This window comes from Sus scrofa, chromosome 3 (genome assembly GCF_054392235.1).
Source record: "Sus scrofa isolate SSC_HxYL_T2T_F1_AM1 chromosome 3, Sscrofa_HxYL_maternal_Yorkshire_Landrace_v2.0, whole genome shotgun sequence".
NCBI classification, from domain to species: domain Eukaryota; kingdom Metazoa; phylum Chordata; class Mammalia; order Artiodactyla; family Suidae; genus Sus; species Sus scrofa.
In genome coordinates, this window is record NC_139385.1 from 11671327 (window position 1) to 11690228 (window position 18902).

General features: G+C 39.2%; 1 protein-coding gene across 9 annotated transcripts in view; it reads left to right on the plus strand.

The window, feature by feature from the left end:
• GTF2I (general transcription factor IIi) overlaps positions 1-18902 on the plus strand; it is a 105321-nt gene that overhangs the window by 57511 nt on the left and 28908 nt on the right. For all 9 annotated transcript variants that reach the window (XR_014840268.1, XR_014840269.1, XM_005661989.4 and 6 more), the window contains 5 exons: positions 8266-8376; positions 10218-10283; positions 13950-14133; positions 17517-17575; positions 18312-18383. Coding sequence is in view for 7 of the 9 variants with exons in the window: in XM_005661989.4 (XP_005662046.1) it covers positions 8266-8376; positions 10218-10283; positions 13950-14133; positions 17517-17575; positions 18312-18383 (492 nt within the window). In the remaining 2 variants the exon portion in view is untranslated. The remainder of the gene's footprint in view (positions 1-8265; positions 8377-10217; positions 10284-13949; positions 14134-17516; positions 17576-18311; positions 18384-18902) is intronic.

The following is an 18902-nucleotide window of genomic DNA, read 5'->3' on the forward strand; positions in this document are numbered from 1 at the left end:
GGTTATTTATGGTGTTTGGCTACTTTTAAACTACTCAAAATGTTTGTCTTCATTGCTTCTAAATTGTAAGTTGACTGGAAGTTTTCACCCAATACCAGAAATTTCCTCATATTTTGTATGTGCTAGTTTATTTAATATACCTGTTTTATCATTAACATAATTCTACTAACCTAAAAACAACTTTGAGTTGTTTCTAGCCTAGCATTTAATAATTGAATCTGTTTTTAAATTATAAAATTCATTAACTGTGAGATGGAAATTTATAAATATATTATATACACTCATTTGTAATTGATCCTAATTAATCTGTAATTATTGTTAATTAACATTTAGGTTATAAACTTTGTCCTTCGTCTTAGAGATAAGAAAAATAGATGATGATTAAAACTATTAGCACAAAACTTTTAAATAGGACTAATAACTACCTTGATTTATCCAATCTTAAGGCAGATAAAGGCTCTACTAGAATTATTTAGAAAATAAATACTGTGCTTTTAATAGCATGAGATCTTTAAAGACATGTCAACATAATAATGAAATAAATTGCTTATAAGCCTGAAACATGTCAGTCGTTTCCAGCTTTCACTCTTGGGAGAGAGTGATAAATCCCATTTCTTTTAAACTAAGGCATAGTACCAAAAGTCGGATTTATCATCCAAGTTTGTCAACAAGTAAGATTTGGCTCCTTAGTCTGCTTCTTTTATGTTCAGAAGACCAATGAAATACCAGGTCTGTGAAAAGTAATTACTTTTCAGGGTAGCATTTTCCATGGGATATGTGTTCATGAATAAACTATATACCAACTCTAATTAAGTTGCTACTTATTTTTTATCCTTAGGTTAAGGAAGGCAAAATGTGTAAATCTGATACTAACAAGAAAGGTCAAATGAGAATTCACATACACTTCTTTTTGATAAGTATATTGTTTGTTTGTTTGTTTTTCTGGAAAAATTGCAAAATGGTAGGAATAGGAATTGAAATGATGTGGAGTTTTGTTTTTTGTTTTTTGTTTTTGCTTTTTAGGGCCACACCCATGGCATATGGAGGTTCCCAGGCTAGTGGTCAAATCGGAGCTACGGTTGCTGGCCTACACCACAGCTCACAGCAACACTGGATCCTTAACGTATTGAGCGAGGCCAAGAATCAAACCTGCATCCTCATGGATACTAGTGAGATTCGTTTCTGCTGCACCACAGCAGGAACTCCAATTTTTTTTTTTTTTTTAAATGTGAGATCTGACAAAAGACTGCCTTTCATGAACAAGGCACCTTTAAAAAGAAAAGCCTATCTAGAGAACTACGGTAGTTTTGTTTAGGAAAATTCTTGTGCTTGGAAGGAAATAAGATAATCCTGCTTACTTTAGCAGGGGGTGACTTGTCGTTTCTCCTGTTGTATCTTTCTGCATATCCCAAAATTTTATGAAAGAGAAAAGAAAAGAACTTGGTCATCAAGAAAGTTTGTAAGATTTTCCACAATAATACTTTTTTTTTTTTTGACCACAGAGTATAGGAGCTTGATGTGCGATTTCACCTCCCAGGTCAGGGATCGAACCTGAGGCACAACAGTGAAGGCACTGAGTTCTAATCACTAGGGAACTTCTGACTTCCCATAATACTTTAACCCTGATGTCGTTTTTTTTTTTTGTTTGTTTGTTTGTTTTAATATTAGGGCCACACCTGTGGCATATGGAAGTGCCCAGGCTAGGGGTTGCTTGGGAGCTGCAGCTGGAGCCTACACCACAGCCATAGCAATGCCAGATCCGAGTGGAGTCTGAGACCTACACCGCAGTTCATGGCCATGCAAAATCCGTAATGCACTGGAGAGAGCCGGGGCTCAATGCCATGTCCTCGTGGATGCTAGTCAGGTTCATTACCACTGAGCCACAATGGGAACTCCTAACCTTGATACGCTTATTTGCAGTTATGCGAGGTTATAAAGGGTCTAATTTATTAGGTGAGTGCAGGAAACGGTCTGTTGAGCCGAGGTGTGCTCTGCATCTGTGATGATCCGCTTGTTCTTGATTGGAGTCGGTGGTGCACGTGTGTAACTTTTGTGACTGGGTCTGGGAGGTGCGCCTTAGAGTGATATTCCTGTGCGTGCCTTAACTTCCTAAACCTCGTGACTACATTTTGGGGTAAAGTCGGATCGTTGTCATGTTTTTGTCATATGCATACCTTTGATAAGTGCAGAGAAAATCTTACCTCAGAATTGTTGGTTGTCTCGCTGTCATGGGTGTGTCAATAATGGAAAGTGTTTTCCTTTAAAAAAAGGCCTCCTTGTAGTGCAGTTCACATTTAAGGCATTGTTTCCCTATCATTTCTTAACTTATTTCATCTTTCATTTCATTTTAAATAGATTAAGAAGGTTAATTTTACATCTCAGGTAAAACTTTTTTGAACTCTTAAATTTTCTTTCCTAAATAAAATTAAAAATATACATAAATGTTTACACACAGGACTGCAATTCTGCCCGAATTTGACTCACAGTACCACATACAGCATGTGGATTACACTTCAGATAATACTGCTTTAGAGCTCCAGTAGTTGGATTTCATCCTCTGATGGTATCTTTTTTTATGCTAAGGCCATTCATAAATTTGGCTGCAAGGCATGATTAAGAACTGCTATTCAGGAGTTCCCGCTGTGGCACAATGGGTTCGCTCCCTGGCCAGGCACAGTCAGTAAGGATCTGGCATTGCTGCTAGGTCACCACTGCGGCTCGGATCTGATCCCTGGACCAGGAACTCCGAAAGCTGCCAGGCAGCCAAAAAAGGAAGGAAAAAAAAAACTATTCTTTTATAATAGTTCTTTTTAAAAGAACCTTGTATGTGCTGGGGACGGTACTGGGTACTAAGGATTTAGGAGTGAACACGATAGGCAAGTCCATTGAAGGGTTTTATATAAAGCAGTGATAAATTCTGTCTTTTCTTCTTCTTTTTTGGCCACCCTGAGGCATATGGAATTTCTGGGCCTGGGGCCAGGGATCAGATCTGAGCCACAGTTGCAGCTGTGGCAACACTGGATCTTTTATTTGACTGTGCTGGGCCAGGGGTCAAACCTGCGTCCTGGTGCTGCAGAGAAGCCCCTGATCCCCTTGCTCTGCGGTGGAAACTTCAAGTTCTGTCCTCCTTTTTGAAGAAACAGAGCTGCTCTAAAGACTGAGAACAGGCCATAGTAGAAGCAAAGCTATTGCACTTAGCTGGCGCAGGGAGGGCGGTGCTTTAGAACTATATGGCGGTAGTACGGATAAGGAGCGATTGAAGTCTGGGTGTTTCTGAAGATAGAACAATAGGCTTCGCTGTTTGTCTTATGCTTATAAGACAGTTGTTTATGCTTATCTTTTACATGTTACTGGAGTGTTCCTAGAGTTTCTGCAATTAAGTTATCATTCGAATATTTTGTGTTTTTAATTCTGTAGAGGCTAACAAACATCGTTTGTTGAGCATCCAATTATCTTGTAAAAATTAGACTTTTGGGAGTTCCCATTGTGGCTCAGCAGAAACGAATCCGACTAGCATCCATGAGGATGTAGGTTCGATCCCTGGCCTCGCTCAGTGGGTTAAGGATCCATCGTTGCTGTGAACTGTGGTATAGGTCATAGATGCAGCTCAGATCTGGATCCCGCATTGCTGTGGCTGTGGTGTAGGCCAGTGGCTACAGCTCCAATTCGACCCCTAGCCTGGGAACCTCCATATGCTATGGATGCGGCCCTGAAAAGACAAAAAAAAAAAAAAAAACAGAATTAGACTTTTGGAGGAGTTAGGACCAGATCCATGAGTGAAAAGTGCCATCCATTAATTTGAAATGTGTACGGTGATTAATGGCTCTGAGTAATTTCAAAGGAAACATTGCCTGGTTTGTTTTAATTTGTTTCTTTTCTTCTACTTTGAATAGATGTTGGATTATTTGATAAAGCATTACCAATTTGATTATTTTGAAGAATATCAAAAAAGTTTTTATATACTTGTTTATGCATTCATCAAAAATTACATGGATTCAGTAACACAGTTTAGCTCTGAGGTCTGTATTATCTATAGGCATATTTGTAAGTACATTGAAAAAAGGAAAACAATTTTCTCAATAGGAGTTTTGAGTTAGGGTCTTTGCTGCCTTTTTTCAGTGTGTGAGAGTCTTGTTTTTAGTCCTGAGACATAGCGATGACATATTCCTGACTGAGTAGCAGTTTTTGCACATTAAAGTATCTTGAAATTCATTTTATAAGGTTTTAGATCTTTTTCTTTTTTCTTCTTCTTTGTCTGTTTTTCTTTTTTGTCCACTTCATGTCCAGACCAGCGATTGAACCTGGGCCGCAGTGGTGAAAGCTTTGAGTCCTAACCACTACAGTACCAGGGAATTCCCTCTAAGCTTTTAGTTTTGATGATGTAAATATTTTTAGTTTGGGCTTCGATTTGAAGCATCTAGAGATACCTGTCTTTTTACATGAAAGTGGTTGAAACACCATCTACCTGGACCGATGAGAGGCAGATGGGTTTCTGCCACAGAGAAATAACTCATCATCTATGAAAGGGATTTTGAGGGCAGGAGTAACATTTTCTCATATTCTTTCAAAATCAGTTTTTGCCACAAAGAGTGGAGGAAAAAAATAGAAGGTATGGTTAAGTTCGTAGCTATTCTTAATTTTGTGTTTCGTATGAATTGAGACACTTAAGATTAGGTCATAATATATGAAACAAGTTAGTTTTTTACTAGAATATTGTGGTGTTTCCATAAATAATTAAGTTCATTTTGTTCACATTGAACTTCATTATTTGTCCCTGGAGAGAAATGTGATACCACTTCTTAATATTTTATCATCTTTGTTAAATTATTGTCTTGTTAAAAAACACTTTTCTAGGAGTTCCCGTTGTGGCGCAGCAGAGACGAATCTGACTAGGATCCATGAGATTTCGGGTTCGATCCCTGGCCTCGATGAGTGGGTTAAGGATCCCTCGTTGCCCTGAGCTGTGGTGTAGGTCACAGGAGGTGGCTCGGATCCAGCATTGCTGCGGCTGTCGTGTGGGCCGGCAGCTGTAGCTCCTATTTGACCCCTAGCCTGGGAATCTCCATATGCCGCAGGTGCAGCCCTAAAAAGACAAAAAAAACCCCAACACTCTTCTAGATTTTCTCCTTTCTACTTATGGTTGATGAGGTTACTTTTATGTAATGTTTATACTATTAAATGCCTTTGTTTTAACGTAAGTTAATTTCATTGAAGAAATGAGGTCTTGGACACTAAAGAAAAGCTGTCTTGCTCTTTGTCTTTGGCCTCAATTTCAAACCATTCTGATTCTAATTGAGGTTAATCCAGGAGAGCACTGCTTTTTCATTACCATCCTAAAGCTCTATTTTCTTTATTATTTTATACTCTTTCAGTTTTCATTTTATATAATACAATGAGATTATATGACAATGAGATTAAATGATAATCTTTACAGAAATACTTAGGTGACATTAGCCTAACAGGAAAATACCTTTTCTTTTCTTTTTTTTAATTTATTGCCGTACTGTTGCACACAGAACTTCCCAGGCCAGGAATCAAATCCCAGCCATGGCTGTGGCAACAGCTGGATCCTTAACCCACTGCACCACAGTGGGAACTCCCCAAATACTTTTCTTTTAAAGGTCACAGCTCAGTGTTTCTAAAGAAACACTAATACTGGGCGTTCCCATTGTGGCTCAGAGGAAAAAGGAACCCAACTAATATCCATGAGGATGTGAGTTCAGTCCCTGGCCTTGCTTACAGAGTTAAGGATCTGGCACTGCCATGTCGCAGACAGGACTCAGGTCTCGCATTGCTGTGGCTGTGGTGTAGGCCAGCGACTATAGCTCCAGTTCAACTCCTAGCCTGGGAACCTCCATATGCCATGGGTGTGGCCCTAAAAAGACGAAAATAAAATAAAATGCTTTAATAATATTCATAGATGAAATGAGTATATTTCATTTTACCCTTTGCAAAACTAGCATAAAAATACTCTTCTAAAAATCCTTTTGCAGATTATAAAAGACAGACTTTTTTCAGTCTGTTTTCGTAATTGAAAGCTAAACATTAGTGAAACCTAATGTTTTCAAAATGTATCTTGTTAGTTTGAATCTAATTCTCTAGTAACCTATTGTAGAATCTTTTGACCATTTATAATCCTTGTAGTAATTTAATAATTATGAGCCCCAATGACATAGTCAAGTTTTATTTTACTAGCAATTTGCTATTTTTAAATTGTTTTCTGTAGTGTCCTAAGTTGTTTATATAACTTTTTCCTGAAATTGCATCCCCTAAAGTATCGTTTTTATATTTGCCAGCACATAAAGTGGGTTCTAATCTGGTATTGGTGACGTCGATACCTTTCTTCTATTGGTTAGCCTAGTCAGTAAATGCTTTCAGGTTACCAGAATATTTGTTGATACTGCATTTGAGCCTCTGCTGATTTAACCAACTGTGGGTTGAAAATATTTGAGCAGAAATTTTAGAAAATTCTCAAAAGCAAAACTTGGAGTTCCCTGCTAGCCTAGCCGGTTAATGATCCTGTGTTATTACTGCCGTTGGCACTGGTTTGATCCCTGGCCTGGGAACTTCCACATGCTCTGGGTGCAACCAAAACAGAAAGCAAAAGTTGATCTTCCCAAAGGCCGAGCAACTGTGTGCATTTACATTGTAGCCTAGAGATAACTTAAAGTATAAGGGAAGATATTCAAAGGTTATATGTGAATAACATGCCTGTTTATGTAAGTGACTTGAGCATCCGTGGGGTTGGTACCCACAGTGGTCCTGAAACCAACCTTCCACCTGCCCGCACAATCTGGAGAGGAAGAACACAGTCAGTGAACAAGAGCAGCAATGACTGTGTTCTCTGATGTGTGATGAGAGTGAGATTTAAGCATTTTAGGCTTCAGTTTTTCCCTCAGTTAACGTACAAAGTATATTTAAAACCCATGCTGTCCAAAGCAAAATTGTGTATTAGGCTGAATTTGGGTTTCTTTCTTTCTTCCTTCCTTCCTTCCTTCTTAAATGGCCACATCCATGTCACATGGAAGCTCCTGGGCCAGGAATTGAAACCTGAGCTACAGGTGTAAGCAACACCAGATACTTTACACCACTGTGCTGGGCTGGGGCTTGAACCCCCACCTTTGCAGTGGCCTGAGCTGTTTGCAGTCAGATTCTTAACCTGTTGCACCATGGCAGATACTCCTTTTGTTATTTTTTGAGAGTTAACCTGTTAGTTTAACTGAAAAAACTTTTACCCATAACCTAGACAGCTGTACTATCTAGGGTGTGGTGTGATTAAGTCACATTAACAGTCTCTGATCCTCTTTAGCTATAAAATAAGAATGAGAATTCGACTGAAAAAGGATAATTACTTACATTTGAATGGTATCTTTTTGTTCCCACTTTTGCCCTTCACTCAGTGATTGTTTTCTTGATCCCACATTTAAGTACAGATTTCTTAAAATGGTCTTTTTTGATAATGTACAGGCAGTGTTTGAGCAAAAATCTTAGCAGTGTACCATCTGATATTTTCGGGGATGGAAGACGGCAGGAATAGCTTTTCTTATTTGATCCTGTGTCCTTAATTCTAGCACTAGATGTGTTGAAGTGTGAGCAGAGTTGAGTCATAGGCATCGCCACAAAGATGTTAGCATGAGCTCTTACTACAGATGTCTTGGGTAGTCTACATTCTGTGCTTAAACATCCGATTGCTCACATTGTACATATGTAGTTTTTGTTTTGAATGAAATCAACAAATAACCCGTTTCACAAATACTGTGATCTTATTTTAGTTCTGTTTGTTAAAAGTGTTTGACATCTAGTTGTTCAGCCTCCTTCGTGTATGCTTGAATTTTGTATAAGCTTAAATATTTTTCCATTCAAGCTGTAATTTCTCCCTCTTACATATTTGTACAGTTGTTGGTAGCTGTCTCCATTAAAGCCTTTTTTTTGAAAAATTTAAAATCCGCTATAATTCTAGACAGCTCTCTGAGAGTGTGGTGAAGGGGAAATTGATAATGACTTAATTCAAATTAATTCAAACTGAAAAATGGAAAAAAGGAGACGAAGGAAAATGAGGATTATTTACTTGAGTACCTCCCAAAAGAATAGGAAACCTAGACATGTAATGGGGAGAAACGTGCTGAAATGGCAGTATGGAAATAGCAGCGGCTGATCCTACCGTGTTTAAATCCCCCCATGTCTTTGGAACGTTGAGAGTTTTACAGGCGGTGGCTGTCACTCACTTAGACTGTTCCTCCAGTGATGATAGTTTTCTTTTTCAAGATGATGATTATTCTCCACCTACCAAGAGACCAAAGAGCAATGAACCGCCCCAGCCGCCAGTCACAGAACCTGCCAATGCTGGAAAACGCAAAGTGAGGGAGTTCAACTTCGGTAGGTTCTCAATTCAGTACAGTCCTCTTAAGTCTAAACTTTTTGTCTGTTGTTTGTTTGTTTAAGGGCTGCACCTGCAGCATATGGAGGTTCCCAAGCTAGGGGTCGAATTGGAGCTACAGCTACCGCCTTCACCACAGCCACAGCAACGTCAGATCCTTAACCCACTGAGCGAGGCCAGGGGTCGAACCTGCATCATCATGGATGCCAGTCTGGTTCAGTAACCACTGAGCCATGACGGGAACTCCTTATTTTAAACTGTTTATGTTACTGAGTTACAGCCTTCTTGGAGTAGGAGGCGGTATCTCTAACCTTAACCTGAGGAAAACCCAGGCAGGTTGAAGTAACTCCACAGACATTGCTTTTGCATGGTTCGGGAGTACCAGAGCAAAAGACACGGTGTCTTCGCTTATGAATTGTAATTAGTAGACTTGAAACAGTGTCAGTGTTAGTCATTTTAGTTTTTCTTGCTTTGTGTAACTACCAGCCTCTAGTGTATAACCAAACCCCCGTGGGCGATGCAGCCTTCTGAAGGGACTGAGTAAACGATTAGTGGCAGATTGTGTTTGTGATCCATATTTTAGCTCTGTACAATTTTATTTATTTATTCTTAAATTAAAAAAATTTTTGACGTTTTGTATTTGTTTTTTATTATTTTTTTTCCTTTTTGGCTGCTCTGTGGCATATTGAGTTCCTAGGCCAGGGATCAGATCCTAGTCGTAGTTGCAGCATAAGCCGAAGCTGTGGCATCACCCCATCCTTAACCCACTGTGCTGGGCCACGGATATAAACTATGTCCCAGTGCTCCCAAGACGATCCCATTGTGACACAGCACGATCTCCTAAATATTTATTTAAAAAATGATTTTTAATCTACCAGCCATGCCTGTGGCCAATAGAAGTTCTCAGGCCAGGGGTTGAATCAGAGCTGCAGCTGAGGCCTACGCCACAGGTCCAGCAGCACCAGATCTGACCCATATCTGCAACATATGCTGCATCTTGTAGCAACACCAAATATTAGCCCACTGAGTGAGGCCAGGGATTGAACCTGCATCCTCACAGAGACAGTGTTGGTCCTTAACTCACCGTAGCCACAGCTGAAACGCAAGCCCTATACATCTTTTAGATAGCACTTAAATATTTTAACTTGTCTTAGTCATGATTACTAGACATGAATTTATATACTTAGTAAATTTATGTATATTCTTTAGCATGCTATTCTATAAAGTATGCTATATATAAAGTTTTGTTTCCATACAACTTAGATATGTGTAAGATTTCCTCAACAATCTCTGAGACCTCTCTTTTGTGCTTCCACTTTGTGTCTTTAATTGGACAAGTATCTTCTCCCCTCCTGTTTTTCAGAATTTTCAAGGCTAAAAAGAGGTACTCAGTATGAAGCATGCTTTGGTTTTTTGTTTTTGGCTTTTGGGGGGGTGGATTTTTGGGTTTGTTTTTCTTTTTTCTCTTTTCTTTTTGACTGCAGGTGGAAGTTCCTGGGCCAGGGATCAAACCCAAGCCACAGCATCGACTTAAGCCACTGCACTGACAACCCTGGATCCTTAACCTTCTGTGCCACAAGGGAACTCCTAAAGTGTTTTAAAAATAAAATTTAAATACTTGAGGCCTTATAATCAATCTCTTATTGTAGCAATTCTAAGAACTACAAAAAAAGAGGAAGTGCTACGGAAAGCAGAAAAATTACAGAGGTGGATTATTAAATATTAGGATATATTATGTAGAAAATAAGTGATTATATAATATGTTGGGTCATCTTAAGAACATATTAGTGCCCCCAAACAGGGATTTATCACTGAGGTTTAACTTTCTCTCAATTTTCAGAGAAATGGAATGCTCGAATTACTGATCTACGTAAACAAGTCGAAGAGCTGTTTGAAAGAAAGTATGGTAAGTCTGACCTCAAAATCTTGTAATATTTTGTTCGTGTGCATTTTAACAATGGAAATACTGCTCATCTAATGTGAGCAAGTCTCATTCTACCTGTTTGTGCCTCCTTACAGATCTGTCCCTGAAAATGTGGTGGATAGTGTCGGTCCAAATGTGAGAAATTTTGTCTGTCGATTAATATAAAGCTTTGAGAGTTTTACATATATATTCAATGCAAAATCTTAGGTCTTGGAGATTTAATTGAAGATTATTTTCTTAAGCAATAATCTTTCTTAATCCGATGTATTAAATCTAGTGTTCATCTCATTTTCCCTATTATCTTGACATATATCTGAGTTTGTTAGATCTTAAATCCTCTTTTCCTGTTATTTTAGTATTCTGTACTGTAGCTTCCTTTACATAGTGAGTGGTCAAAGAAAAAAGATGCAGTATCACTCGATGGTATATATCAAATGCTCAACTAAAAATAGCAATGGTTTAAAAATGTTTTCCTTTTTTTTTTGTTTCAAGAAGTTTTTACTTTGCAAACAACTGGCAAGCTGTAAAATTGTCTAACACACTGACTTTTAACTTGAAAATATAATTTCTTTAGTGCTCTCCTGCATCACCAAATTTCTGGAAGTGATGTTTTTAAATGATAAACCAAATTGGGACTATTTATTTTATTTAATTAATTTAATTAATTATTATTATTATTATTATTATTATTATTATTATTTGGCCTTTTTGCCTTTTCTAGGGCCATTCCCACGGCATATGGAGGTTCCCAGGCTAGGGATTGAATCGGAGCTGTTGCCGCCGGCCTACACCAGAGCCACAGCAACGTGGGATCCGAGCCGCATCTGCAACCTACACCACAGCTCACAGCAACACCGGATCCTTAACCCACTGAGAAGGGCCAAGGATCGAACCTGCAACCTCGTGGTTCCTAGTCTGATTCGTTAACCACTGCACCACGACGGGAACTCCGGAATTATTTACTTTAATAAGCTTGAAACAAATGGTTTTCGCTCATGGATGATAACTTACCCCTCAGTGAAGATATAAAATTAGAGTAAATTTAATGAGGAATTCAGTAACTTTTCCTTTTATGTTTTCGGTTATTTCCTTAAGGTTCTCTTTGTATTTTTCCCACTTCTCAGTAGTCAGAGTCTTTTGCAGGTGACTTTAAGTGGACCATTTCAAAGCAAAACTCATAACATGTTGTACCTGGAAACAGTAGATCGTGGTGCTAAGATTACGGGCTGTGGGGACAGACTGTCTGGCCGTGTCTCTTTATTCTCTCAGAGCCGTGCTCTCCTCACTAGGGAAAGGCCTAGACCTACAGAACTGTAGGCCTATTGCGAAGGTTTGATGACAGACATGAGCTTGTGCTTGTGAAGGGCTTCCTACAATACCTGGAGTGTGAAAGCATAATAAATGCTTGCTGTTTATGTTTTTGACATTATATATTTAATTTAGTACTATTATGAGTAAAAGTAATTTATTTTTCACATCAATTTTATCAGCATCAGTGCTTCTCAGAAAGAAAGGCAGAAGTACATTTTACTTTTTCTTTTTTTAAGGGCCAAACTCATGGCATATGGAGGGTCCCAGGCTAGGGGTTGAATTGGAACGGTAGCCTCTGGCCCACACCACACCACAACCACAGCCATGTGGGATCTGAGCCACATCTGCAACCTACACCACAGCTCAGGGCAGTGCCGGACTCCCTCCCAGGGACGCCGGGGGTCTAACCCACATCCCCATGGATACTAGTCGGATTCGTTTCTGCTGCGCCACAGTGGAAATTCCCTGTTTTACTTCTGTTGCATTGGTGATGTATTTGATTAATTTGTATTAAGAGAATGTTGACTAATCATGAGATTATAATAACAATATTCACATTTTACACTTTCAAAGCATCTTTATGGTAATTGCCTTCAGGAAGATATTTCATTGTTATGTGTGAAAATGATTTTCAAATATATGTCAACAAAGGAAATTAAATCTATCTCAGAATTAATGTGTGATATGGTGCATTTGAAACTTTAGTACAGAGATTAATGTTTAGTAATTAAAAGTTAACATAAAGTACCAGCCAAAGAGTGGAACTCTTCTGAGGGGCGCTTCCTGAGGGAGCGGGGCCTGAGGGAGGTCCCCGTAGTCCCTTTTGCTTTGGGACCTTTTTGGCGATGTTGGCAGCCCCCATGCTGCTCCTCACCTCGCTGGAAAGCAGTTTATACGCCTGGGCTGCGTCGATTATGGGCGCGCGACGACTGTGAAGGAGTAGTGTTACATGTTTGCTATGCAGTCAAAGAAAAATTGGCATTGTTTTACTTGGTATTGAAAAGTTTACTGCGCGCTTTTTAATGCTACCTAAAAATGTGCTTGTGTTGTAGGTGAATGTAAACTGATGCTTTAGAAAATCTTTTATGAAATTCCTATTTCCAAACACCCTCTAGTGTGTCTGGTCACCCACGTTGAACAGTGTTTTAGTATTACAGGGTTTTCTTTTTTGTGCTTTCCCGTGTCATCTGCTCTTGTGGCACAAACATTTTAAAACTGTGATGTGTCAGACATCATGTCATTTCACCTCTCACAAGTCTTCATTGCACAAAGCCGAAATGGTGAGAGGAAGGCATTCTTTTTTTTTTTTAGGGCCACACCCTCGGCACATGGAGGTTCCCAGGCCGGGGGTTAAATCAGAGCTGCAGCCACAGTAACACGGGAACTGAGCCGCGGTGGCAACCTACACTAACCTCATGGCAACGCTGGATCCTTAACCCACTGAGCGAGGCCAGGGGTCGAACCCCTGTTCTCATGGATGCTAGTCAGGTTCGTTAACTGCTGAGCCACAAAGGAAACTCCAGGAAGGCATTTTTTAAATCTGAGTTCCATTATCACAGCTAAAAACATTATGCCACTTGATACCCAGTGACATTTAAATATCCCATTTGTTTAGCAAATCTAAATTCTCTTGTGGCACAGTGGGTTAAGAATTCAGTGTTGTCACTGCAGCCCCTCGGAGTTTGATCCCTGACCTGGGAACTTCCACCTGCCACAGGTGAGGCCAAAAAAACAGAAAGAAAGAAAATGACAGTGGAGGAGTTTCTGTGGGTCAGTGGTAACAAACCCAACTAGTATCCGTGAGGATGAGGGTTTGATCCCTGGTCTTGCTCAGTAGATTAAGGATCTGGCATTGGTAGGTCAGCAGCTACAGCTCCAATGCTGCCTCTGGCCTGGAAACTGCCATATGGCACAGGTGCTGCCCTAAAAAGACAGGAAGGAGGGGAGGCGGAGAGGGAAGAAAAGAGAAGAAAATGACAGTGGACTTTTTTTTTTTAAAAAAATAGAAAAACCAACCTTTTGAAATCTGTTTAATAAAATTATCAAAGTCTACTTGTTATATTTGATTCTTAGGATTCCCCATACTTTTGAGTGTTTGCAGCTCTTGTATTTTATTCTCAGATACATAAATCTTAGAATTTTTATAGTTCAGAAAAATCTCCTTTAGTTATTTTATTCAAAAGTCCTTTTTACATGAATAGTATCTCTTTCATCACATGCTGTATGTATTAGCTGATATTAACTGGACATTTGTCTGGGTTCGTATGATTCTTTTCTATAAACTATGCTTAATGCTTGTCATTTCATGATTTTTCCTTTCTCTTTTTATCCCTAAAGCTCAAGCTATAAAAGCCAAAGGTCCTGTGACGATCCCGTACCCTCTTTTCCAGTCCCACGTGGAAGACCTTTACGTGGAAGGACTTCCTGAAGGAATCCCTTTCAGAAGACCATCCACCTACGGGATTCCTCGCCTTGAGAGGATATTACTTGCAAAGGAAAGGATTCGTTTCGTGATTAAGAAGTAAGACGCTTGGACTTTTTTTGTCTGTTTTCTTGATTGGTGCCTTTTTAAATTTTTTTTTTTTAGGAGTGTACCTGCAGCACATGGAGGTTCCCAGGGTCACATTGGAGCTGCAGCTGCCAGCCTGCACCGCAGCCATAGCAATGCTACATCCTCGCTGCATCTGTGACCTGCACCACAGCTCATGGCAACACCGGATCCTTGACCCACTGAGTGAGACCAGGGCTCGAACCCGCATCGTCGTGGATACTAGTCGGGGTCGTTATGGCTGAGCCATAATCGGAACTCCCAGTGCGTCTTTTTATACTGTACAAATATTCATTAACCAGTAGGGCTATAACTAAATCGAGTTTGAGTTATTATGTGTTGTTTTCTATTTTTCAGTGCATCTATGTAAGTTATGCTAGATTTGGCTTTTGGAACATGAACACCTATCCATAACTGATTTTCTTTCTTTCTTTTTATATCTTTCTTCCCTTTTTTTGGCCCTATGGAGTTCCTAGGCTGGGACCAAATCTGAGCCACCATTTCAGCAATGCTGGGTCCTTAACCCACTATGCTAGATTGGGGATTGAACTGCCTCCCAACAATGTAGAGTTGCCGTGTTCCCTTTGCATCACAGCATGAACTCCCTCGCGTACCTGATTTTCATACAGGCATTGTTTGCTAAGACTGCTGAGGAAATATTAAAGTAATTATTAATATAACAGTGTCTTAGAGTTCCCATTTCTGGCTCAGCAGAAACGAGTCCAGCCAGTATCCATGAGGATACGGGTTCGACCCTTGGCCTCGCTTGTTGGGTTAAGGACCTGGCGTTGTCATGAGCTGTGGTATAGGTCGCAGACGTGGTTCGGATCCTTTGTTGCTATAGCTGTGGCTGTGGTGTAGGCCAGCAGCTGTAGGTAGCTCTGATTTGACCCCTAGCCTGGAAACTTCCTTAGGCTGTACCTGCAGCCCTAAAAAGCAAAAAAGTACCGGGAGTTCCCTGGTGACCTACAAGGGAAATTATCCAGCATTGTCTCTGCTGTGGTTCAAGTGACCCTGGCCTGGGGATTTTCCTGTGCCACGGGCAGGCGTGGTTAAATGAACTGAAAGCGGCAGTTGAAATGACATGTGTGAATGCTTCCATTTAAAAATGGGAGCCACATCACATATTATCGCATTTTCTAACTAAATAAAATTTCTCTTAAAGTAAAAGGTTTTAAAAAATAAGAGCAACCTATTTCAGGAAATGTAGATATATGGAGACTTTTTATTAGATTCATGAGTCAAGTGTTGGATTTGTTTTTAAATGGGAACAATTGGAGAATAGTTGTCTATGAAATTAAGAAATATAATTGCTAAACTGAAATATTTAATTGAAAGGCTAAAAGATTGTTAGTCCTATAAATTGTAAAGAACATTGCATCTCTGAGATGTAAATAAGGATGTTTCAGTCCTTATCTAGTGACATCTAAAGTGAAAAGTATAGGGGAAAAAAAAGTATAGAAAATGAGTAGCAGTTATTTTTCAAGCCTAAAAAATGTGTGGAGCAGGATACATGAGAGGAAAACAAAGAGGTGTGCTGAGTCACATTTCATAAAGTTTCTGTGCCCTCCAGATGACGTAAGAAATCATTAGATTCCAGAGAATAAGACCGTGACCTCCGTGAATGAAAATCACACTGATTATACCCTTGGAAGTTGTAACACTATTAGGCCATTCTTTCCAAGTGTGAAGGAAGAATGATTTGATCCTTGAATTCTGTAGCCGGCCAAACATGTGTACAGCAAATAAAGATTCCAGCATTCAGGTTCCCATGTGGCAACTTTGGAGTGCGGGGACGCAGGTTCGATTCCACGCCTGGCACATGGGTCAAAGTTCTGGCATGGCCCCAGCTGCTCCTTGTTTCAAAACTGTGGCTCAGATTTTTTGGCCAAAGAAGAAAAAGAAAGTAAAAGATTCCATCCAAGAAGAGGCTGGGGAGTAGTCTCTTATGAAGTTGAGTGGTAGACAAAAAGGGCTTGTTATAAAACCCTGGTCTTAGTCCGCAACCATAAACAAGTGCTTCTTCCTCCTACATACTGATATATTAATAAGCATGTGGTTTTAGGAACTTTTTTGTACTATTGTTTTCTTATAGTGCTTGCTTTTTAATTTATTAGAAGTGTGACGTTTATAACAATATTTAAAAAATTATTTTGTCGATTTTCCTCATAGCTGCTAGTCTTAAAGCGTATACAACTCTTATGTTTGGATATTTAAATGCTCGTGCAAGCTAATCACAAGGTACTCCTGCTGTTTTGATGCATTGCTTTATGGGAAGCCATCTTCCACATTTGGAAGGGACTTTTTAAGTCTTTCCTCAGAGGTTACTGTGGTTAGTCCTGATAAACATAAACCATCTTGTTTATTTAGAAGGGTAATTCCACATGTTAGCAAATGTTTAACTTCACATCTCCTTAATATTGTTCAAAAAGTGCTTGTACCATTGACTGAATCTTGTGTTAGTTTCCAGCATTTCTGAGGTTTGGGGTGATGGGGTCTTGCTTCTCTGTGATTGCGCTCTCCTCCCCTCTCCCTGTTACTTGAGGCCATTGCAGCAAAATAGAATGATGTTGGGTCTGTGTATATAACTTTTTAAAGTTAGATTATGTAAATTCTGTGATCGATGAGTTACGTTTTAAGGGGTGTTTCATATATTTGGAAAATTCAAAAACATTTATCTTGCCCTGCAAGTATTATTTTTGGAATATATTTAAGATTTGTATAACCACATTATAGACATGTTGAAGTAAGGTGGTCTTTAATGCAAGATGGAAGAGTCTCATTTAAAGTTTGTGTGGTTTGCTTCCTTTGGTGTTGTGCTCTTCTGAAATATCTTTGATTTGATTTATAAAAGTTAATGCTTGTGTGTGTATACACACATTCCATGAAGCACCTCATGAAACAATATACCATTATCATTTGGTTTAATACTCTGGAAATCTTGAGAAATTAGGATTTAATTGTGCTCAGGAGTCTAGGTCGTCTTTTAAAAACTGGCCTTGGTGAGTTCCCGTTGTGGTGCAGTGGAAATGAATCCGACTAGTCACCATAAGGATGTGGGTTCGATCCCTGTCCTGGCTTAGTGGGTTAAGGATCTGGTGTTGCCATGACCTGTGGCACAGGTCGCAGATGGAGCTCGCATCCTGCATTGCTGTGGCTGTGGTGTAGGCTGGCAGCTGTAGCTCCAATTCAGCCCCTCTCCTGGGAACATCCATGTGCTGCAGGGGTGGCCCTAAAAGGAAAAAAAAAAAAAACAAAAAAAAAAACTGGCCTGCATGACTGAAGATGAAATAAGTACTACTCATTTAACTGAAATATTTTCTAGTAAGTATTTAGTAATTTTTCTCATCTTTCAGACATGAACTTTTGAATTCAACTCGTGAAGACTTACAGCTTGATAAGCCAGCTTCAGGAGGTAGGTTTCCAGTCTTATGTCAAATTATATGTCAATTCAGAACGTGATATACAAGGAATATTGTCCAGTATTCTCTAGAAAAATAAACTCGTTTTCTTCCTACTAAGCCTTTATAAATCAATGTAGATATCACATTTCTGGTTAGATTATAAAAGGACCGTGTTTGTTCTGCTTTTGAAATATATAATATATGGAATATAGTCTATATTAGTGGAATTATCATCCGTTACTGTGCCCAGGGCTTAAATAAGACTTCTTAATGCACATAGCCCTAGGCATCGTTTGTTTGTTAGATGTGTTTTGAGGGAAATACAGTTGTGATTTGTTCTCCTTACTTGCTTTTGGCAGGGGGGGATTTAAATAGAAATTGCGTCACTTAGAGTTGGTGAAATAGAAGGATTGCCAGCATTATCGTAGCCCCAGACTTACCTCAAAAATCGCCTGCTAGCTGCTCTTGAGTAAAATGAATTCTATTTCCTGGCTTTTATGATGACACTTCAGAGTATCTGTGTAAAATCACTCCTAAATTGTAAAATTTCATTTTTGTCATTGTTTTGTGTGCTTTTTACTCTTTTTATTCAGTGTTAGCTCTGTTTTAATAAACAAGGATTCTGAAAATCCTTAGAGATGATTTTAGTTAGAACAGGAAAACAATACTAGCTATTTAATAATTTCTAATATTTAATAATGTATTACTGTCATCAAATTAGAGAATTTGTGTATGTTACTCTTGCAGTAAAGGAAGAGTGGTATGCCAGAATCACGAAATTACGAAAGATGGTAGATCAACTTTTCTGCAAAAAATTTGGTAAGTCTTAATTTTCCCTCTCTCTAAAGTATATTAGAGAATATTTTTTCCAGATTTTGCTTTAAGAAAGTAAATACAATGAATGACTCATCTCTAGTATTTTTTTTTTTTTAACTTATTTTGAAATCTTTTAAACCCATTCAGAAGAGGAGACACTGCTGTAATGAACCCCCGTGTACTTGTTACTGAGTAAGTTGTTCAGACTGTACAGGTTATTTAGCACAGGGCATTGCACAGTTCAGGGATCCTTTTGTCCTCATAGCTTTTCTTTTCATTTCATTTCTTTTTTTCTTTTTTTTCTTTTTTCTTTTTTGTCTTTTTAGAGCCATACCCGTGGCATATGGAGGTTCCCAGGTAGGGGTCAAATTGGAGCTGCAGCCGCCGGCCTACGCCAGAGCCACAGCAACTCGGGATCCGAGCCACGTCTGCGACCTACATCCCAGCTCACGGCAACGCCAGATCCTTAACCCACTGAGCAAGGCCAGGGATCAAACCCGCAACCTCGGTTCCTAGTCAGAT